The sequence below is a fragment of the Crinia signifera genome, chromosome 3 (genome assembly GCF_055691185.1).
Source record: "Crinia signifera chromosome 3, ASM5569118v1, whole genome shotgun sequence".
In the NCBI taxonomy this organism is placed as follows: Eukaryota; Metazoa; Chordata; class Amphibia; order Anura; family Myobatrachidae; genus Crinia; species Crinia signifera.
Window position 1 is genome coordinate 237,146,447 of NC_139219.1, and position 24,134 is coordinate 237,170,580.

The 24,134-nt window shown below is 44.0% G+C and overlaps 1 protein-coding gene across 1 annotated transcript in view; it reads right to left on the reverse strand.

The window, feature by feature from the left end:
- The window catches only part of PIK3CA (phosphatidylinositol-4,5-bisphosphate 3-kinase catalytic subunit alpha), a 67,587-nt gene that overhangs the window by 39,143 nt on the left and 4,310 nt on the right, over positions 1 to 24,134 (reverse strand). The window contains exons 3-5 of the mRNA XM_083177714.1: positions 7,085 to 7,507; positions 5,704 to 5,913; positions 1,857 to 2,107 (exon numbers count right to left, since the gene is read on the reverse strand). Of these exons, the coding sequence (XP_083033840.1) occupies positions 1,857 to 2,107; positions 5,704 to 5,913; positions 7,085 to 7,436 (813 nt within the window). The 5' untranslated portion in view covers positions 7,437 to 7,507. The remainder of the gene's footprint in view (positions 1 to 1,856; positions 2,108 to 5,703; positions 5,914 to 7,084; positions 7,508 to 24,134) is intronic.

Sequence of the window (24,134 nt, forward strand, 5' to 3'; positions counted from 1 at the left end):
CGACGGACCCTGAATATGCCCCAATATCTGTATTTGAAATTTTAAATCAGAGACTCAATCCTGGCTGCCATTTACACTTGTGGAAATCGTGGCCCCCGCCTATTCAATGCTGCCGTTTCCGACAGCATTGAACGCCGTTTCCAACAAAACAGATCTGACTTTAAAACTATGCTTTGTATTTGTTGTATATATATATATAGCTTTGTAGAATGTCCGGCACTCCCGCTCTCCAAAAGTGAAATGCCCGGGTGCATTCCCAAGGTGGGTATACCACCAATACAGTGCAGGAACAGAAGGGTGCCACTCTGGGTCTCATGCAAACAGGTGATACTTTAATGTGTTAAAACGGTCAACGCCGTTTTGGGATTACTTCCGTCGTCAGGACCAACACAAATGTTGAATTCCAACTGTCTGGTTTCTGTCGAGAGAAAGGAAAACAGCCTGGAATTCTGACTGTCAGGACGTTTCGACTGTCAGAATCCCACAATGGACACCCCCCTTAATCTGTATATTATTTGCTTTTAGAGTCTTTACAAGAACAGTTACATACTGTACAATGCTGGATCTAGTCACAAGGCACAAAACCAAAGGAGGAGGGCTACTTACACTCTATTTGGTGGGATTAGGCCTCGATTATTGAATTTTTGGAAAGTTATTTCTATCGCCTCACAGATTCTAGGCTTCTCCATCTCTACAGAACCCTCTTTTTTACTACTATCCACTTTTTGACTACTACTTCTTATCCCAATCTTCACCCTGTTTCTTCCTATTTTAATTTATTTTGGTTGGCAGTTACTTTAAGGATTCTTCAATAAAATCAGAATATACAAAATAAAAGAAAAAAAAGAAAGTTAGTTTTAATGCTATATTTTATTTCAGTATGGTATTCTGTGCTTGCAAATGATTACAACAAATCTATGTAGTCTAAATGGAAGACAGAATTAGACTCATTTTGGGAGATTTAAAATAAGAGTGTAGTATTATTTGCACAATGAATAGGGCGTGTCAGATAAAACTCCGTACAAGCTGTATGATTATTGCTGCCACACAGTGCAGGGGCGGGACTGATGTGGATGGTTATATATTCTCTCTATAAAGCGGTCTAGTAGGAAGTTCCATTCTCTTATGGTAGGTTCTATACAGTGAGGCGATGTCTGAAAGAGGACACCTGTATACCACCATATTAGATACGTTGCAATAAGATAAGAGCCAAGTAAATGGGTGGCAAGAAAGAGGTACAGGACTTAAAATACTGCGGTACACAGGTTCACGCCAACAGCAGCAAAATTAGTAGAAATAAACGAAAATAGAACTTTTTTCATTATTCAGTTAAAAGGAATTTAACAAATACACATATAGGAAAAACACCCTTAAGAGATATTCTAGATATTTTGGAAGATACCCTATTAATAAATATGCAAACAGAGGTGCAGGTAATATGTAACGTTGTGGATAAAAAGTGCAGTGGGCCTGATTCGGATATGGTCAGAGTTGCTATCATGCCAAGGGAGCAGCAGCGATGCACTAGTATAGTAATGCAGCAGGAGGCAGAGACAACTCTTGCTTATGTTAGTGATTTCAGTCTTAGGAGAACGCTGCAATGGGCCGCCTGCTACACCATCGGCAGGCTGCATGACCCACATAGTCACACAAGCCAGTAGCCTTTGAATTACAGTAGGATTAGTGCACCAAACTTGATGGTCATTTCATTATGCTTATTAATGGGAATTAGAGACTCCAATATTATTAACCTGTAGGTAAAGCAGTTCTGGGATATACATGTCTCTCTCAAGACTTGCGCACTTGTGTAAAGCGAGAAAATAAGTGAGGGTGATACAGAAAAATGAGCTTCTCACCTTATACTGACTGAGTGGATACTTTTCCAGCAAGTATTCATCACACCCGCAAACTTTTAATATGTACTTTCCCTGGTACTCCAGGACACAAAGCTTTAGCTGTTCAGTGGATAGTAACATACTTCTCGTCTTCTTTCTGATGGCTTCTGCTATTACATGTTCTGGGACACAATCATGGTTGATCTTCAAAGAGTACTTCTGCTTCTCATTGTTGGGGGAAACAATTACCCAGATAACAACAATTATGTGCCCTGTTGGAATAGAATAGTCAACATAGATCATTTCAATTCTATAGACTCAGATAGTTCAACTTAAAGTTTTAGCGTAATCACCAAAACGTACGTTGTAGAAATGAGAGCTGGCGTTTCATTTCCTATGTAAATGTACAGCTCCAAATCTGTATCACGGCAACTATAGTTAAATAACAACTGCAGAATATGGTGAAGTGTCAGATGCAACCACAATCTGCTTGTGTGGTCTTAAAACACAGCATGGCCTAAGATAAGGAGTTTTGCAGATAATAAAGCATTCAAAAGATTAGATTTGTGAGGGGGACCTCAGAGGGTATGGAACAATTAAGGAAGCACACCGTTTGTAGCAGCCACTGTACTGTAGCTCACACTAAAGGCCCCCATACACTAGGGCGACTTGTCCTTAGGACAAGTCGCCCCCGACTTCCCCCTGAGCTTCCCCGGCTGCTCCCCGGGGGAGCTTGAGCACTTGATGTGCCATTTTTTACATGTGATAAATCGTCTCGATTTATCACATGTAAAAAACCCGGGGAGCAGGGGGGGGGGGGGGCTACAGAGCAGGGCTGCTGGTGGGAGCAGGGGGGGCTGGGGACACTGCGGGGGACACAGGCGGCATAGAGCCGGGCAGAGGGTGCCGGGAGCTGTCAGTGCTAGAAAAAAAAAGCCTATACAATGAATGGGCAGCCTGTGATTGGCTGAGCGCTCTCTCAGCCAATTGCTGACTGGCTGAGAGAGCGCTCAGCCAATCACAGGCCGCCCATTCATTGTATGGGCTTTTTTTTATTTATTCAGTACTGACAGCTCACGGCTCCCCCTGCCCGGCTCTATGCCGCCTGTGTCCCCCGCAGCGTCCCCAGCCCCCCCTGCTCCCTCCACCGCCGCCCCACTAGGTCCCAAGTCGGGTGGTCGGACGTGCAGCAGGTCCGACCACCCGACGCAGATCCGATGCACACGGGACTGCGCATCGGATCTGAGGGGACATCAAAACTAGCCGATTTTGGTCCGATTTCGGCCAGATCCGACTGATCTGGCCGAAATCTGACCAAAATCGGCTAGTGTATGGGGGCCTTAAGGATTGCTAATCTTAAATTGGCTAATACAGAAGTTACTATTAACGATTACATACCAGTTGTTATACATTGCATTGTTCTCGGTTATCAGCAATTTTAGACTCAGCGGCCCATTTATGATGGATCACATTCAATTCAATCTGGGTGGAATCTTAGCACCCAGAATCACATTGCATTATGCAATCCTATCGGGAGCATGTGTGACTCTACATCTGCAAGGACAGAGGCTCCAGGAGGAGCTTGTCACTGCAATGGGCTATGCAAGGGGAGCTGTGCACGTGTGGTCAACCAGACTGCACTACACAGCAGCCACTTCTGGGTAGGGTTCCAGGGGAATCTTCAGCCTGGCCAGCAGTGCGGTGAGTACCCCATAGGCTACAATGGACTAATCCTCCATTGTCAGATGGTGGTAGCTGCAGAGGCCAATGTGAAACCAATGGTGTATGCAGCTATGTGCTGCAATTGAGCAGGTGCAGCATGTATCTAGTCCCTCTTTCATACACACGGGGTGCACTTAATATTTGTGGGTAACACCCAAATAGGGATGTTTTTCGGCTATACAATGGCAAATATACATGGATAACTGGGTTCCTCAATGAGGCCCACTGTCCTTCAGTAGATGAGAAAACATTAAGGGGTGTATTTTTCAAAGCTCAGAGAGATACAATTGTGACAGATAAATTACCAACCAAATAGCTTCTGCCTTACAATTTACACACTGTTTGAAAAAACAGCAGGAGCCGACTGGTTGTTACTTTATAGCTCACATCTGTATCTCTCTCTCCAAGCTTTGATAAATATCACCTTCCCAAGTCTGGGAGAGTAAAACTGCCCAAAAACAAAACTTCATTGAAAACATGTTCAATTCTACCAAATCATAGGTTCTCCTTACAGAATTACAAGTGAAATAATTAGCTCAACCTGTGTCATTGAGTAATTAAATACACCTGTGCTCCCGTCAGGTGACCTGAAAAACGTGAACTGTTTGAGGTCCTGAGGACAGAGCTTGAGAACCACTGCACAAAATGAATATATTTGAAAGTTACTACAGGTCGGGTCTCCCTTATCCGTGTATTTCAAAAACCGAAATATTCAGAAAACCGTGGTTTTTCAGGTGTACCCCCCCCACCCTTTTTTCATACTTACCTCGTCCCCCGATGTCCACGGCAGCCTCCAGGAACCTCTTCAGCGGCATCTCCTGTCTCAGGGCTGCGTAGTCACGCAGTGCACCCCTGGGACCGGAGATGCTGCCGAAGATCCTGAAGGCTGTCAGGGGACCATCGGGGCCCCACCAGGGGACTGCGTAAGTATGAAAAAAAAAAAAAAAAATTTGTCAAAATCCAAAAAAATCCTTCATCCAAAATGATTGTGGCACCGAGCATTTTGGATAAGGGATAATCAACCAGTACTAGATATATTTTATAGGGCACCTTATATTTTTAAAATGACATGGAACATTAAGATTGGAGGCAACATCTTAATACACTCTAGATAAGAATTTAAAAAATAATCGATCAGAAAAAAAAACCAAAACAAAACAAAAACAGTACACTCAATATCGTTAACGATGTATGCTCCCACACATCTTTAAACACCCCCCCCCCCCCCTGTCAAATACACAGCTCAAATTTGGTTAGAAGCCAAGGCGCTGCATGTTCAGCGGCCACAGGTGACATCCCTGAACAATATTGATTATAAATATTAGGCCTGATTCTGGTTGGCTCACTAGGCAGCGTATATTCGCTGGTTAGCAAGCACCTTAACTTAATGTGTTTATACAACACACATGCAAGATACCTAATTGAAATATAAGAATATTCCAAAATACAGAATCCGTGATCCAAAATGCTTCTGGTCCCAAGCCTTTTGGATAAGGGATACCCCACCTGTATAGAATTCAAAATGTATAACCTACAAGAGAATACCGTGTGCAGCACATACTTTTTGTACTGTACAATGAGATGCGCATCTCATGAGCACGCATCTCATAGTACAAAACGGACCGCCGGCGACCAGACCGTGTATGGGCGGCTTTAGACAGTTTTCATATTTTCATGGGACAAAAATAGTTCTCTTACACAATTACGGTTAAGCATAGAAAGGGATTTTCATTTAAACTCTTCTTTTAGTAAAAAGGGCAACAATATGACAAAGTGTGGCATAGTGGTGTGTATGAAACGGTCTCCTGTTAATAAAATATCTGAGGCTAAATGTAATAGGCTCAGAGTTACTGGAGGATCAGGATTTTGTGCTAGCCTCCATCATTTACAATGCAAAATCAGGTTGGTTTTGCCTTGTAAATGATTGCTGCTTTAAAGAAAGTGCAATCTAGAACTAAATCACCAACCTCTGGTAATTCGGAGGCTATTACATTTAGCCCCTGGCATGTTGGGAACTTATTTTGCAAACTCTTCAAATTTTCAAGAAACCCGCAGAACTGGAAACATTATACCTGAAATCAACGCAGCAGTTAAAAACAAAGTCAGAATGCGGATGCAGTTGTAGAATGTTCCATATTTACCGTACCTTTGTCTAGTTTGCTTTCTATGTGCTTGGGAAGCTCTGAAGAGGATTCTACATTAGGTGGGTAAACATAAAGTGCTCTACTAATAGGCCCATTTGCATCACGAAGTTCAACCGCATCTTTGCAAACATTGAGGATATTTTTTCTGAAGTCTTGAACCTCGGGATTCTTTACCAGGTCAAATTCACAAACAGGCATTCCTATGGCAAAACCTTAAGAGGAAGAAAACAAAAGGAAAGTCTGAGCTGGGTTTTGGTGTATAGTTTAGGGAAAACAATCTAATGATCCGAACAGTATTTGAATACCAAAAACACCAGGGGGTATAATTATTAGTATCCCAGCTACCCCTAAAATCCAAATAGACTGGGCAGTTGGCAGGAGTTTGAATGACCGTCAATAGGTCGATATGGTCAAAATGTCAACATGTAAAAAGGTAGGCAGTTCAAAGGGTGGACAGGTTCATAATGTCAACACATGTTTTTTTGGGGTTTTAATTTTATTTATTTTTTCCTTTGGCATTATTTACTATCCACATGGACTACCATTGGGAAAAGTAACATGGGAAAAGTAACATGGGAAAAGCACAGCAAGCCGGCGAGTTTACAAGTTTTAACTAATTGGGGTTGTATATTATTAAATATAAAAAATTACACCCCCCCCAAAAAAAAAACAACCACAACCCTTATGTCAATCTTTTTTTGTCAGCCATTTCCATTGTCCCCTGTCAACATTATTAACTGTCTACCTTTGCCTTGTCAACCTATTGTTTTGGGGATGAGAAGTGCTAAAGAAAAACAGGGTTAGCCCAGATAACCCTGCACTTATTGCTGATTATGCTTCGGGCTCCTCAGGCATCCAAAGCATAATCACCAATAAGCGGCCCGCGGATCTGCTAGAACACATTCAGTCAGACTTCCTGGCTCCCATGTGTTATGACCAAAAACTGGACCTTTTTCCATCTGAAACAGGCTGTATAGCCTGATAATGACAATAATAAATCAAGTCCATTTTTTTTTTAGGTAAAAAAGCATCAGGACTAATTGGATACCCCCTAAACTACAAAAAAAACAAAACAAACAAAACAAACAACCCCCCCCCCCCCCTGAAATGGAAACAGGACCTGCATCTATGTTTGGACCTAGAGAGAGTTGGCCCGCCTGTTTAATTCAATGTACAAAATAAAAAGGGGTGTCATTACGTCATTTTTTTTTCTGTATCCTCGTTAAGTTTTAAATATTCCATTAAAATATAGAAAGAAAATGTAAAAATGAAAGCAGCATTTTCATGAATGCAGTTCTCTCCTTATTGGCTTTATCCCTAGTACCAAATACTATTACAAAAACGAGTGCTAAGTAATAAAGCAAAACATTTATCAGATCTTACCGATTTCTCGATTTAGAATTTTCTCTTCCCTGTTCCCTACTGGCTCAATGACTTTGAGAAAAGGTTGGAACAGCCTAAGGTCACACAGGCGGCGAGTCTCATCGAAGAATTCTTCTCTTTCTGCCTCTTGTGTAACACTGACAAATATATAAGATGTCTCATCTTGGAGTAAGTGGTGAAGAGGGTACTTCCTGGCCTCTTTAAATAACTCATGCTTAATGTTCACAAGAGTAGCTTCACGGCAACATTCTAAGGTCACCATCATTCCATTGGGCAATAAGCAATCCACCAGTATGCTGGGGGGCATCAAGTGCATCCCCCATAGTTCCCCAGAGGAAGGTCTTGGTGGCATGATTGCCTAACTTGTTTGGTTATCTCCTCACTTGAAGACAATTATCACAGCATTGATTCTGCATAAAGAGCCTTTAAAAAAAAATAGAAAACATATTTAGTTTATGCTTCCAGTTTTCTTTCTAAAGTCCAGATGTATTAAGCCTTAAAAAGTGATAAGCGGCAGCCAATCATCTCCTAACGTATGTGTTACAGGCTGTTCTTGAAAAATAATAGCAGCTAGCGGGTTGATAGTTTATGTCTCTCTCTCTGGCTTAGTACATCTGCCCCTAACGCCCTCACTAGCACCGTCCTATCAATGTCGCTCATTGAAAGAGTTTCAGTGTCAGGATGCTACAAACAGAAAAGATTCTGGTCAAGTGCTGCAAAGGATACATGGAGTAAGTGGTCTGCCCTTGTTCAGCAAAACAAATAAATACAGAAATAAATAGTGGGAATAGAACTGGAGAAATAAAAGTCATTTAGCACAGAAAAGGGGATTTTTGTAAGAACTTACCGTTCGAATCCCTTTCTCTGAGTCCAGTCCGGTGACACAGCTCCACCTTGGGATGTAGGAGGGTCCACAGGAGCCAGGCACCTATAGCTGAAGCTTTTGCCCTGACTGCAGGCTCCTCCCCTTCTGCATTCCCAGCATGTTCCAGTTCAAACTTAAAAAGCACACTAGGATACCCAACTCAGTACAATGCTCAACATCTTAAATGCACAATCATCTTACCATAACATGACACACATGCACGGCATGACTTACTGAGCAAAGGGGAGGGATCGGCTGTGTAACCGGACTGGACTCAGAGAAAGGGGTTCGAACGGTAAGTTCTTACAAAAATCCCCTTTTCTCTTTCGTCCAGTCCGGTGACACAGCTCCACCTTGGGACGTTCACGAGCCGGTATTATGGGAGGGCACGCTCAGACCGCCAGTTCTCAACACTGCCCGTCCGAATGAGGCGTCCTCCAACGCAAACTCATGAAACCTGTAAAATTTGGTAAAGGTATGAACAGAGGACCAAGTGGCAGCCCTGCACAACTGCTCCGCTGTAGCCCCATGACGCACTGCCCAAGGAGGAAGCTACTGACCTGGTGGTATGTGCATTAATCCTAGAGGGAACAGGTCTACCAACCTTGGTGTAAGCAAAGGCAATTACTGACCTAAGCCACCTGGCAATAGTCTGCTTAGAAGCAGGCCAACCTCGCTTATGCACATCAAACAGAACCAACAACAGATATGTCTTGCGGATATCCTTTACCCTGTCCACGTAAATTCGCAAGGCGCGAACTACGTAACTTTCTCAATTTGTCCCTATTTTTGGCCCCTTCTGGAGGGGAAAATACCGGGAGGACAATCTCCTGGTTCAAATGAAAGGAGGAAACCACTTTTGGCAAAAACTTAGGTACTGTTCTAAGCACAGCCCTATCCTCATGAAAAATTAAGTGTGGAGATTTACAGGACAACGCTCCCAACTCCGATACACGCCTAGCCGGAGCAATGGCCAACAAGAACGTAAGTTTCCAAGTCACATATTTCAGGTCGGCCGACCTTAGAGGTTCAAACGGAGAACTCTGTAACACAGATAAAACTAAAGATAAATCCCACGGCGCCACTGGCTGCCTGTAAGGTGGGTTTAACACCCTGTAAAAAGGTCTGGACTTCAAGCAGAAAAGCAATTCTTTTCTGGAAGAAAATGGTTAAAGCAGAAAGTTGTACTTTTAAAGACTGCAGACTGAGTCCCGAAGAAAATCCATCCTGTAAGAACTCCAGCAATCTGGATACTCTGAATCTGGAGGTGTGTACCTTCTGACGCTCACACCACCTGATGTAGATCTTCCACACTCTGTGATAATTTGCAACTGAGACTGGCTTACGAGCCCTAAGCATAGTATGAATCACTGCATCCGAGAGACCTTTCTTCCTCAATAAGGAGGTCTTAAAAGCCAAGCCGTCAAACTGAGCCGAGCGAGGCCCTGGTAAAGAAACAGCCCTTGTCTTAGCAGATCCTGACGTAGAGGAAGAGGCCAAGACTCCACTGATAACCTCAGAATGTCTGAGTACCACGATCTCTTGGGCCAGTTCGGTGCAAATCAGAATTGCTTGCACCTGCTGTGACCTCACTCTCCGCAACACCCTCGGTATCATTGGAAACGGAGGGAAGACATAAACCAGGTGAAATGGCCACTGAACCGTCATGGTATCCACTGCCCAGGCGACTGGGTCTCTGAACCTGGAGCAGAACTTAGGAACCTGACAGTTGTTCCTGGATGCCATTAAGTCCACCTCTGGGATCCCCCAGCGATGCACAAGCTCTTGGAATACCTCCGGATGCAGAGACCATTCCCCTTCCCGCAGGTCCTCCCTGCTGAGAAAGTCTGCTTCCACATTCCGGATCCCCGGAATGAAGACAGCAGATAGAACCGGAATGTTGCATTCTGCCCAGGTAAAGATCTTCGAGACTTCCCGCATAGCCATCCTGCTGCGAGTCCCGCCCTGATGATTCAAATAAGCCACAGCCGTGGCGTTGTCTGACTGTATTCTTATCGGCAGGCCCTTCAAGCAATTCTTGGCCTGCAAAAGAGTCTTCCAGACAGCCCGCAGCTCCAGAATGTTTATTGGGAGTCTGGACTCCTGTTGCGACCAAAGGCCCTGCAACCGAAGATGAAGAGCAACTGCTCCCCAACCCCTGAGACTGGCATCGGTAGTTACTACCACCCAGTCCCGAAGAGACCGCCCGAGCTGCAGAGTCTCTATGTCCATCCACCAGATTAAGGATTCCTTCGTTTCCAGGGAGAGAAGCAAACTTTCTTGCTTCATAGTTTTTGCATTCCCCGACCAGCAGGATAGAATGTTCCACTGAAAGGTTCAGGAATGAAACCTGGCATATTGCAGCGTTTCGAAGGTCGCTACCATCTTGCCCAGCAGTCTCACCCCCTGCCAAACTGTGGGCCTCTGAGCCCTTAGTAAAAGAAGGACTAACTGGCGGATGTCCTTTGCTTTGGACTCTGGCAAGAAAACCCTGTGTAAATGGGTGTCTAGTATTACTCCCAGAAACAATAGCCTCTGAGATGGAATTAGATGGGATTTGGGTAGATTTAGTACCCAACCCATTTCCTGCAAGAACTGTGTTGCTACAGACAGATGTTCCAATAACTTGCTCTCTGACTCTGCTTTGAACAGCAGGTCGTCCAAGTAAGGGATAATCACAATCCCCTTGAGTCTTAGTGACGCAGCCATGACCGCCATCACCTTTGTGAATACCCTTGGTGCTGTTGCCAGACCAAAGGGTAAAGCCTGGAACTGTAAATGGGTGTCCCCTATTGCAAAGCGCAGGAGGGACTGATGCTCCTTGCCAATTGGTATGTGGAGATACGCATTCTGGATGTCCACTGATGCTAGAAATTCCCCTGGCTCTATGCTGCCAAGCACTGAGCGCAGGGACTCCGTCCTGAAATGATCCACCCATAAGTGTTGGTTCAAGGATTTTAGATTTAGTATGGGTCTGACTGACCCGTCTGGCTTGGGTACTAAGAAAAGGATTGAATAAAACCCTTTCTTGCATTCCTCCTGAGGAACTGGGACCACAACTCCCTTTTCCCTGAGAGCCAAGGCCGCCTCCAACAGGAGTTTGCGTGCTCTGGCCTCCCTTGGTAAAGGGGTGGGCAAGAATCTCTTTGGAGGATTCCCCCTGAAATTTATCCGGTAGCCCGCTGTGACAATGGACAGAACCCACGGGTCGGATGTTGGAATGTCCCACAAGTCCCCATACTGCAGGAGGCGACCCCCCACTCTGCGGCCAGAACGGGGAGCCTGTACCCCGTCATGAGGATTTATCCTCTCCCTTGGACCCTTGCTTCTTACTGAAGGGACCAAATCTGGACTTGGTAGCTTTGCCTCTAGCCGTCGGAAATCTACCTCTTCCTGCTTGCCCCTTACCAGAGGCACCGCCATGAAAGGAGGAGCGAAAAGTAGGTTTAAAAACCCCAAACTTAGAGCCTGAGGGCTTAGCGGTGGTAGAAAGGAAAGTGCTCTTTCCTCCCGTGGCCTGTTTAATAATGGCTTCCAATTCAGAGCCAAAGAGAAGCTCCCCTTTAAACTCAAGAGCTTCCAGGGCCTTCTTGGAATCACTGTCAGCCTCCCAAGCTTTTAGCCAAAGAGCTCGCCTGGCTGACAGAGAAGTGGCGGAAACCTTTGACGCCATTTTAGCGCCCTCCTCCCCAGCCTCAGAGATGTACTCTGCAGCACACCTGAGTTTTTCTGCTAGGATAAAAGCCTCAGAATCAGGCCGCAGCTGATCTCCCAGGACCTCAGCCCACTAAATCATAGCTTTAGCTACCCAAGCTGAGGCAATAATGGGGCGGAGTGTAAATCCAACTCCCTCAAATACAGCTTTTAGGCAACCTTCCACTTTTTTATCCACCGGGTCCTTAAATGCAGCAGACCCCTGTACTGACAACACTGTGGCCTTTGACAATCTCGCCACCGGCGCATCCACCAATGGGACTGTCACCCACAATTTAACATGCTCTTCAGGCATGGGGTACATGTTTGCATATCTCTTGGACATAGACACCTTTTTGTCAGGTGCTCTCCAAGCCTCCCCTAACAAAGAGACCATACCGGGGTCTGAGGGGAAAGTAACAGCTTCTCTGCGCATCCTTTTAAAAATGCATTGAGCCTGCACTCTATCCTTTTCTGACAAGTCTAAAGCCTGTCTAACAGCCAGTATAAGATCCTAAATGCCAGGGACAGAGACGTCAGCCTCTTCCCTATGATCAACAGATTCATCTGCACACACACCACCATCATCATCATCATCTGAGTCAGCCAGCACAGAAGGTTGAACCGACGGCTGTCTAGAGGAAGGACTACCAGGAGTTCTAGCAAACTTTTCCATGAGTGCATTCATTTTATGCAGCCCCTGTGCGGTGTCCTGAATGACCCGCAACAACATGGGGTCCCCTTGCGCAGGGGCAATGGACCCCACCGAATTCTGTAAAGAAATTCTGGGATCAGGAGACCTCAAACTGTTCCTTTGCCTATTCAGTGCCTCCACCAGGGCATTCATAGACCTTCCCAATGACACAGCCCACGCTGGCTCGCGCTCAGTCTCTTGGGCAAGTGACCCCCCAGGCACAGACTTACAAGCAGGGCAGGCAACCCCTTGGTCCATCTGTTCACATGAATAATTAACCCCGCAAATACTGCAGTTTAAAGACATGTCCAGCACTCCCCCCCCCCCCCCCCCACAGCAACAGCATCATCATCACACGTGTCAGTCATGATTAACCCACGGTGCACAATGTCAAGCAAATGTACCAAGCAGTGTAAACAGTGGTACTTATCTGTCTGTTAGCTGTTTTCTGTGACTTTCCAAGCCTCAGCGGGGGCAGCGCTTCCAGGAGACGTCAGACTGTGTGCAGTAGCGTGACCAGACCAGCTTTCAGCTCACACTGTGTAGAGAAAATGGCGCCCACACACAGAGAGGAAGGGACCAAGTCCCTGCTTCAGCGGGGTAGGAAGCCTTAATTGGCGCCTTTTACCCCCTTTAGCCGCTCCCCCAGTGTAGTCTCCTCACCTCCTAGTGCCTCCCCTTCTTTCTGGGATCACTTGGAGTCGTCCAGCAGCGCTGGACACCTGTAACAGTCTTCACTTCCCCAGAGGGATTTCAGACTGTAAACCCTTTCAAGATGGCGGGCTCCATCGCAGGAGGTCCTTTCCCCACGATCCCCTTCTGTAAGGAGCCGGTTCCGGAGCACTCCTAGGGCCCAGGCAACCCCCAGCAGTGCTGGGGTTAAGCACTGTGCAGAGGGTGCAGACAGACAACCCTGCACACAGAGCGCTCATAGGACACGCTTCTATCAGCCTCTGCTGCGCTCTCAGTGTGCTGCGCTTCTGCCAGAAGCCACACACTGGAAAAAACCTGCACTAACACTTAAGTTAATAAAATCCTCACTAACTAGTGAAAAAAGCCAAAGAAAAAAGCCGGCTGCTGCAGCAGCCTGTCAGCCAAGCACCCACTCCTGTGGGCACCTAAAACGAACTGGAGCATGCTGGGAATGCAGAAGGGGAGGAGCCTGCAGTCAGGGGAAAAGCTTCAGCTATAGGTGCCTGGCTCCTGCGGACCCTCCTACATCCCAAGGTGCAGCTGTGTCACCGGACTGGACGAAAGAAAAATGTTAGTTTTCTTTATCTTTCTATGCTAGAAAAAAAGGATTGACACAATTTTAAACAGGAAACACTGATGAAAAGGTGGAGATCAACTCCCCATAGCCTACAGCTACAAATACAATTAATATTGACATAATGGAAAATTATGTGACCTATTCCACAAAGAATGCATCGATTGAGAGAGCAAAGTAAGTGGTGCCATTTTAGATACGCATTGGAGTAGCACTCAGCAATACATGGGTCAATAACATCCATATTATTTATAAATCACACAACATGAAGCGTGAAAAAAAAATAAAATGAACAAAGTGAACTAAAATACTGAAGGGAAAGAAAAAGCCCTCGCTCGCTTCCCTGCAAATTATCCCCCGGAGGAAAGACAATTCTGGATGCACTGCACAAACAACAAGCTTAACCCTTTCATTTACTTAACGCAATTGTATTTTTTTCAGCTACTGATTGCATATCAAAATAAAAGTACAATGTGCAGGTATTATTTTGGAAGACAGTTACAATTAAGACAAGGGACCAATGAACTTACCCCCAACAAAACCGATTTGTTTTATGAACAATAAGAAATAAAACAATGTGTTATATACAAAAAAGTGATTTCTTCCTTGTATTAAGGCCCCACACACTAGTATGAGGTAATGCAGGGTTCTCAAACTATTTGCTCTGGGATCCCATCAGACAATAAATATTATTACAGGACCCCAGCAAGTTACCATAGAATGGCCGCCACATGTGTGGTTAGTGAAGTGAAGTTGCGTCTATTGTGACAGGGGGGCAGTGGGTAATGAGGGGATGGAAAAGGGGGATAGAAGAGGGAAGCAGTGGGTGTTTACTTAATGAGTTATCCCCTGTCCCCCCTCAACAAACACATTAGTCTGATGGCCAGCAACATGGTGTCGTGACCCACTTTGGGGTCAGGACCCACAGCTTGAGAACCGCTGAGGTAATGTATGCAATAATGTATCTCTTCAATTGACCTTGCAGCTCTCTGGCGGCTGTATTGCATGCAATACATAGCACGCAGCCAATCCCCGGAACTGATCTGACACACTCGGAACCGTAAGTAAATGTCAAACAATTTGACACTTTTCACTCAATTTATCGCCCTAATATGACGAAATAGGGTAAAAAAGGACAAATCTCACTAGTGTATGGGGGGGGGGGGGGTGTTGTTAAGATACATAATTGTGAAGTTAAAATAACATCTGAAAACAACTACAATTTTGGAAACAACTGAAATACAACAAATTCTAATGTGTAACAGCAACCTGATTCCTTCCAGGATGTAAATTCAAATGAGGACTGAAATGTATTCCTGTAAACAAGTATATCCTGTTTGGAAATAGTACTGCTTTACCCCCCCTACTAAAGTTACTGTTTAGTACGACCAGTAACGCTTTCTAAACTTAAAAGAGTAAAGTCTCTTCCGAAATTACTGCCAAAGTTGGATTTAGCAAATTGTATGAAAATCTTAAAGGTACTTCTTTCATAGCAGGGCGCCCAGTTTCACTACGTACGGTACCGTAGTGAAATCACATCGCATGCGGGTTTTTGCATGCGATGCGATTTCCCCGGGTGGTGCGATCGCATCCCACTGCAAAATCGCATGGGATTGTATAGGGCAGGGGTTCCCAATCTTTTTTGAATCCCGGCACCCTAGGGTATCGGAATTTTTTCACGGCACCCCTAGGCCCCCCAAAAAATTATTAGATTGGGTTTATATGCAATTCTTAGGTTCAGTCATGTGGTAAAGGGCAGGATTTGCTTCTGTTTGTACACATTTTACCATTGGCAGCCACCAGCACTGGTTTTGCCCATTAATAATTAACCATAAATAATTTGAATTGGTCCTGGATCACCAACCCGGGGCACCCCTGCAAGTGTTCCGAGGCACCCCAGGGAGCCACGGCACACAGTTTGGGAACCACTGGTATAGGGTGTGATACCATTTACTTTACTTTACAGTTGTATGACATGCAATTAGATTGAGGCACCCCCCCAGTATCCATGGCACCCCGAAACGCGCCATCCCGACCATTTCATACCCCCACTATCAACGTCGAAGCGCGGCGAGCCTCGCGAGGGGACACAGAATACACGTAACGTAATCCACGTGCGCTTGCCACACTATATAAAATCAACTCCACGTCGACGTGGATAGTGGGGGTATGAAAAGGTCGGGAGCACGCGTTCCGCCGCCGCTCGCCATGCTTCGAGGTGGCATGGATACTGGGGGGGTGCCTCAATCTCATACAACTGTATAGTAAAGTTAATGGCATCGCACCCTATACAATTGCATGCGATTTTGCGGTGCGATGCGATCGCACCGCCCAGGAGGAAAAAATAGCAGTGAATAAATTACATAAGAAAATCGCATCGCATGCAAAATGGCAAGCAATGCGATTTTCTTACACAGAATCGCCCGCTAAGCTATCTGCTTAGTGGGCGCCCTGCTAGGATACAAGTACCAATCTTAAATCCTTTTCTAGAATACACAGTGACAATGCTACTGCTAATAATGATAAACTGATCTGCATGTTTAAGATTCTCATTTACTTGCGCTGGTAAGAAGAAAATCATTAAATATTTTAAACATGTGATACAAGTAAAAGTGTTTCAAGTTGCTAGTTACTTTATTGTGAAACATACTTTAGCTACATATTAAGTAGCAGGCGCAGAATAATGAAATTATCTGCGACCATAAAGTCATATTAAATTTTTTTATATAATTTTATTACTTGCCCAGTTTTATCTGGCTTCTATAGTGTTCATTCTAGCACCCGCCATCTTTGAAATCCCATGCAGTTCCTCTTCCCTACCTGCGGTGTCGCTGTCTGCTGTAGTGCTTCTAGCACAGTGTGGTCTGTATATCAGCAAACCAGACCTGCGCTAGAAAACACCATGGCAGAAAGTGACACCACAGGCAGGGAAGAAGAACTGCATGGGTTTTCAAAGTTGGCGGGTGCTAGAATGAACACTATTCTATAAAATATGTTACTAATTTGCCTATATGGCATTTTCCCTTCCATTATTGATGGTGTTGACCAATCTTTAGTGATAATGACCAACAGTACATGAAAGTTCGGCACATAACTAGTAGTCTGAATGAGGAGATAATAATTCTTTACAAAGGATCTTACCACCTATATTAACCCCTTCCTGACAGAGCCAGTTTTTGCGTTCCTGACAGAGCCCTTTTTTTCAAATCTGACATGTCTCACTTAAGTGGGGATAACTTTTTTTTGCTTTTACTTATCCCAGTGATTTTGAGATTGTTTTTTCGTGACACATTGTACTTCAAATTAGTGGTAAATTTGGGTCGATGCAGTCTGTGTTTTTTTGTGAAAAATACCAAAATGTCGTAAAAAAATGGAAAATTTAGCAATTTGCAAAATGTTAAATTTTCTGCTTGTGAGACAAATAATCATACCACTCAAAATAGTTAATAACTAACATAGACCATATGTCTACTTTATGTTGACATCATTATTTCAACTTCCTTTTAATTTTTTGGGACACTAGGAGGCTTCAAATATGAATAGCAAATTCTCAAATTTTCAAGAAAATTTCAAACACTGATTTTTTTAGGGACCAGTTCAGTTCTGATGTGACTTTGAGGGACTTGTATGTGAGACACCCCCATAAATGATGCCATTTCAAAAACTGCACCCCTCACAGTATTCAAAACAGCATTTTGGAAGTTTGTTAACCCTTTAGGTGTTTCACAGGAATTAAAACAAAGTGTAGGTGAAATTTCAAAATTTCTTTTTTTTTGCAGAGTTTCAATTTTAATACGTTTTTCTAACGAACACAGTAGATTTTACTAGAGAAATGTGACTAAAAATTGATTCCCCCAATTCTTTGGTTTTCATAAATATCCTATATGTGGCCCTAGTGTGCACGGTGACCAAACCACAGGCTTCATAATAGAAGGAGCACCTACTTGATTTTGGAGCCTCCTTTTTATGAGATTTTTTTTTAGGCACCATGTAGGTTTCTAGGCACCATGTAGGTTTCTAGGCACCATAAGTGCTAAAAGTTAGGAACCTCCCCCACAAGTCACCCCATTTTGCAAACTACACCCTTCAGGGAATTCATTTAGGGGTATAGTGTACATTTCAAACCCCCAGGGGTTTCACCAATTTTGATACAACTGGGCTGTGAAAATGAAAAAAAATAATTTTTCATTTTCACAGCTCAGTTGTATCAAAATTGGTGAAACCCCTGGGGGTTTGAAATGTACACTATACCCCCTGATGAATTCCCTGAAGGGTGTAGTTTGCAAAATGGGGTCACTTGTGGGGGGGTTCCACTGTATGGGTGCTTCAGGGGTCATTCAACCAGAATCTGTGCTGCAAAATCCAAAAATCACTCCTTCCCTTCTGAGTCCTGCCATGCACCCAACTGGTATTTTTTGGTCACATGTGAGGCATTGCCATACTCGGGAGAAATTGGGGCACAGATTTTGGGGTGCTTTGTCTCCTTCATTCCTTGTGAAAATGAAAAATTTTGAGCCAGATCTGCATTTTTGTGTAAAAAAATGTAATTTTTTACACAAAAATGCAGTTCTGGCTCAAAATTTTTCATTTTCGCAAGGAATGAAGGAGACAAAGCACCCCAAAATCTGTGCCCCAATTTCTCCCCAGTACGGCAATGCCTCATATGTGACCCAAAAATACCAGTTGGGTGCATGGCAGGACTCAGAAGGGAAGGAGTGATTTTTGGTGGTGGAATGAATGGTGGGTGCTATGTCGCATTAGCAAGACCCCCGAAGCACCAATACAGTGGAACCCCCCCACATGTGACCCCATTTTGGTCACCAGCTTTGGGAGGGGGGCTGGCGCTGCGGCTGGTGGGGGGTTGGGAGGGGTGCTGGCGCTGCGGCAGCCGGGTGGGTGGGAGGGAGGGGGGCTGCCGGGTGGGAGGGGGGGGGGGCTGGCGATCGGTGGTGATCGGTGCTGTACTTAACAGCACCGGTCACCACCGATCACTGTGTTACCGAGCGGCTTAGCCGCCGGTAACACAGAAAACGCTGCAATTGGCTGTTCACATTTGAACAGCCAATCGCAGCGATCGCCGCGAGGGGGGATGTCTGCTGTCAGGGACAGCAGACATCTCCAAACTGTCACCGCGTCTATAGACGCGGTGACAGTTTATAAAACCATGACGTATATATACACGTCTTCGGTCGGGAAGTACCTCCCGACCATGACGTATATATACGTCATATGTCGGGAATATCTGTCTGGAAGTATATATATATATATATATATATATATATATATATATATATATATATATATATATATATATATATATATATATATATATATATATATATACACACATACATATATATATATATATATATACACACACACACACACACACATACACACACATATATATATATTTATATATATATATATATATATATATATATATATATATATATATATATATATATATATATATATATATATTTCATTATAACCCAGTTTATTATTTACTGCTGCAGCTTGCGGGGGGGGGGTGGGAGGGGGGAAGCGCTGCGTGCGCTGATGCTGTTGCTGCTGGGGGAGCCGGGTGAGCCTGCTGTTCCCCTGGAGCTGCCGGGTGAGTGCCGGGTGGGTGGGAGGGGGGTGCTGCCGCTCGGTGGTGATCGGTGCTGCACCGATCACCACCGTTTTCTGTGTTACCGAGCGGCTTAGCCGCCGGTAACACAGGAAACGCTGTGATTGGCTGTTCAGATTTGAACAGCCAATCACAGCGATCGCCGACCGGGGGGGGCACCCCTGCCCCCCCTGGGCGGCGAGGGGGGATGTCTGCTGTCAGGGACAGCAGACATCTCTTAACTGTCACCGCGTCTATAGACGCAGTGACAGTTAGAAGCCATGACGTACATGTACGTCAAATGTCGGGAAGTACTTCCCGACCATGACGTACATGTACGTCAAATGTCGGGAAGGGGTTAAGCATGATTGAGTAAGTCAAATTATCCATTTCAATGGTACTAACGAGGTAAATATCTTTCTCTCTTACTTCATCTGGGGGGGGGCACTGCCTAACACACGGCATTTGCAGGGGGTAGAGGCAGCAGCACTTAATTAGTTAATTTTTAGTGGTATATAAGCTCCTCGCCACCAACTCCTCAGTTTAAATTTAAAGGGTTCAATAGTATTGTGGGATATAATGCCGTAATAGGCACCTGAACTTGCACCTCTCTCACAATACTGTTCGGAGCCCTATCCGATCATTGCAGATAGACTAATATCTAAGAAGTGGTAATTAAACTAACTATGGTATCTGGAAACCCCTACTTCCCCTAGAAAACATGCCATAAATTAAACAGACATATGTTTTGAAGGCAGACAACGATATCATTAACAATTTCCCTTGAACTCCCCGGCGCTACAGAGCGATATAGTGGATACACACTGAACAATTTCAAATGATAAAGATTGTTTTCTTTACCAACAAAATAGTTTTTTTTTTTTTTTTTTTTAAATCATTCATACACTCTGAATGATAGGTCATAAAGGACAGGCAAAATATTATGTAAGTACAGGTGAGAAAGGTGGGAGATAACGACCTGAAGGAGGGTGCATCATTTTATCTCTCTTTATCGCAAAATCTGCATGGGACTTTAGAGTCCAACCTGAATTGGTCTCTCTTCAGTATAATGATCTTTAATATGTCCTAACATTTCTGCCTGATGTAGAACAATAAATCTCTGAATGACATAATACTGCTGATTTACCAACATAGATCAGGACAACAATCTAGATCTCCTGCCATGGTTGAATGCTTTTGTACCTCTATAAATACATAGTAAGAACCGATATGGAACTTAAGACATAATTAAACCTTCATGCAGATACTGTTCTTACCACTGTGAAGATATCTTATACACTAATGTGACCAAATACTCTAGCTCTGCGCCACCGGATTCTGATTACTACGGAGACTGAATCCTTCTCAGACAATTGGAATATAAAATATAGCCTACCAGAATCTATCTTTGCCAATACCAGGATATACAGCACCTGATATTTTCAAGCGGTCTTCCATCCAAGTAGTAACCAGGCCCAACACTGCATAACTTCCAAAATCGTACCAGATTAAGGGGGGTATGCAATCTGCTGGCGCTATTTCCGACGGGTGAAATAGCGGTGGCTCCCTATTCAATGCTGTCTTTTGCAACAGCATTGAAGCGGGATCACGGCAGAACAGGCCCGACTTTAGAAGCTGTCGTGCCCGTTCTGCCGATAACGGCCGTGGATTGTCACGATGCCAGCCACAGATCGCCAATCCATGGCCGTTTATGCAGCCACGCCCCCTTTGAATCCCACCTGTTGTTCTGCAGTCAATCAGACCACAAACATGCCAGGATCACGGCTGTCGGGAGGAATCGACAGCCATGATCCTGGTTTGCATACCCCCCTTAGCTTGTCCGATATGGTGTGGCTATAAGCACAATTATTGCTGATCAATAACTAATCTGGCTCTTTTCCATTGCACTGACCCAAAATAAAAGTTTAAAAAATCTAGTCCATCAACAGCCTCTTATGCTAACTTACTAACATTAACCAGACCCCGCTAAGCTCAATCTATTAAAGTTTTGCAGGACTGGCAACATATGCTTAAGTTATTTAGCTTGACAACCCTGACAAAAAAACATACTCTTAGGCAGAATCTTTACTTAATTTACGTCTATTATGTCTGTATTGCAACCTAAAATGATAGGCAGGATCTCATTGGCTGTAATGTGCAACATCACCTCTTTTCATTTTAAGACGCTTTAGTAAATGTAACCCTAAAATCTCCACCCTCCTCCAGGCTTAGCCTTTGAAGATCATAATGAACAGAAAATTACACAAAGTTCTGTAAACTTTAGTTCAGGAGAAACAGCCAAATGCTTTAATCACAATTTCTTTATAAAGAGATCATTTGAAACTAAAAAGGAGTCTTCCCCGTTGTCTATAATCCACAACTCAAAAGCAGACTGGGGCACACTTGCAATATAGCACAACCTGTCCAAGCTACTTTTCCTCAACCAGACAATGTATGCCCTTTTAACATTTTTACAAACATAACCATAAGGAGACATTTTCCTAAACATGATATTATACTATGGGCCTTATTCTAGTTCACTCATTCTAACAAAATCCTTCTTAGAGGGACAAAACCATGTGCACTGCAGGGGGTAGATGTAAAATGTGCAGAGAGAATTAGATTTGGGTGAGTTATTTTGTTTCTGTGCAGGGTAAATACTGACTGCTTTATTTTGACACTGCAATATAGATCTCACTTTGAAGAAAAACCCCACCCAAATCTAATTCTCTCTGCACAAATTACATCTGCCCCACCCGCAGTGCACATGGTTTTGTCCATCTAAGAAGGATTTTGTCAGAAAGAGTGAACTAGAATAAGGCCCTGAATCTTTAGACAGGATACATACACACATATGTACAGGGGAAAGCATGTATCTGAAAATAAAATGTTACACTTTATCAGACACTTGTCTCAGGCTTCCGGACCTTGAGAGGAATTATAAGAGAAACCTTCATCTCATCCGATGCCAAGCTGATCAGCTTGACACCTTCCCTCAGAGTACTACTATTTTTGTTAATGGTAGTCACTGGTAGCATCTACTCCAATTTAACAGGGTAAGAGAAGATTCCATTACCATAGACCGAGTCACACCCATTTCACCATGCAGGGTGGACAGAATTGGAGCTACTGCTGTAGGACAACTCTGTAAGGAACGGTGGCTGTGTATTAAATAAAATAACCCATCAGGGAACAAAATACCACCCAAACTCATTATTATCCAAAACACCTGACTGCAAATCTAATTTCCTATGGTTAGATGAACAGTAGTCTTCCTATAGACTTATTACCTTTTTTAATTATTTATAATGTAAATTCGAATAAGAAATAAATATCTCCATCACAGCAATATCTGACCTTACTGTGAATAAGATCAAAGCAGGTTACACACTACATGATGCATGTACTTGGCAATATGAGGGGGGTCCGGTGGGGTGCCAGCATCGGCAAGTGCATACACACAGGGAGGGAGTGAAAGCAGTTACTGTACAGTTCAGTGACAGACAACTCTATATACTTCACGGCACACATAGGTGGCCCTCCGTCAAAAGGGACAAATGTTACTATTTTACTTGATTACTGAAATACAAGGTAACATTTAATAGTCCAATCTTTAACTATATGCTACAGCACACCAGCAGACATTTTATACAAAAATTACAGGCTATAAAAACTAATCTGACAATAAATCCAGAAAGGATCTGAGACTGCATGTGACCAATCACAATTCCAAAGACCTGCTTATTTTGAACCAAAAACAATTACTACTCTTTGTGTTGCAAAGCTAATGAAAAGGTCTCACATTTGCCACAGTAATAAATACCCATTCCCATAAAAATATGGTGAGTAATTACCGAATATGTTGGGTAATTCAATAAAAAAAAATAAATAAAAAAAAAAATATTTCTTTGAAACAAATTATATGATAAGGAAATTATCAAACCTGCAAATGCAGTTGTTAACAAATCAACTTCTGTTTCAATGGTAGGAAAGTACCTGTGTTTTCTGTTTAACAAATCTAAAAAAGTACCTGCAAGATTTTCAGGAGTGGTATAACACACCGACAGTTGGGATTCTGACAGTCATTAGCCCGACGTCGGAATCCCAACTGTGGGCACAGTGGCTCGCTGCACTCGCCACTTATTCTATTCTCCCTCTATGGGGGTCGTGGAATGTTCAAATATGCTCTGTAAGTGCTGTGGAATATGTGTGTGCTATATAATTTTTTATAAATAAATAAGTGCTGGGCAGCATTTGTTGCTGAATGTAGCACTCTATTTGGTACTTGTTTCCTAGAACGGCCACAATCGCGGGCATCTTGTACCTTTAAGTTAAGGTACACGATGCCCGCGATGGACCCGATTTCCTTTGAAATCAGGTCCATTTTGCCGGCAAAGGGAAAATCGCGGGCATCGCGTCGGTCGCGACCATTAACATTGGCCCCGACGCGACCGACGCCCGCGATTTTGCCATAGGCTTCAATGTTAAAATATTTTTTAACATTGAAATCGGGAGCATCGCGTCGGTCTTGTGCCATTATAATGGCACAAGATGAGATGGACTTGATTAAGTCCATCTCACATAGTAAAAAATGTGAAATGGGCCAATATGACCCATTTCACATTATATATGTCCCCGTCGTCACCCCACAATTAACGTGAACCCGAAGCGTGGCGAGCGCAGCGAGCCCGCGAGAGGCAGGGGTGCGCGTCCTCTGACCTTTTCATTCCCCTACTATCCACGTCGGCGTGGAGTTGAGAATATAAAGTGTGGCGAGCGCAGCGAGCCCGAAGCGTGGCGAGTGCAGCGAGCCCCGCGAGGGGACGCGTATACCTGTGAAGTTATACGCGTGCGCTCGCCACACTTTATATTCTCAACTCCACGCCGACGTGGATAGTAGGTGAATGAAAAGGTCGG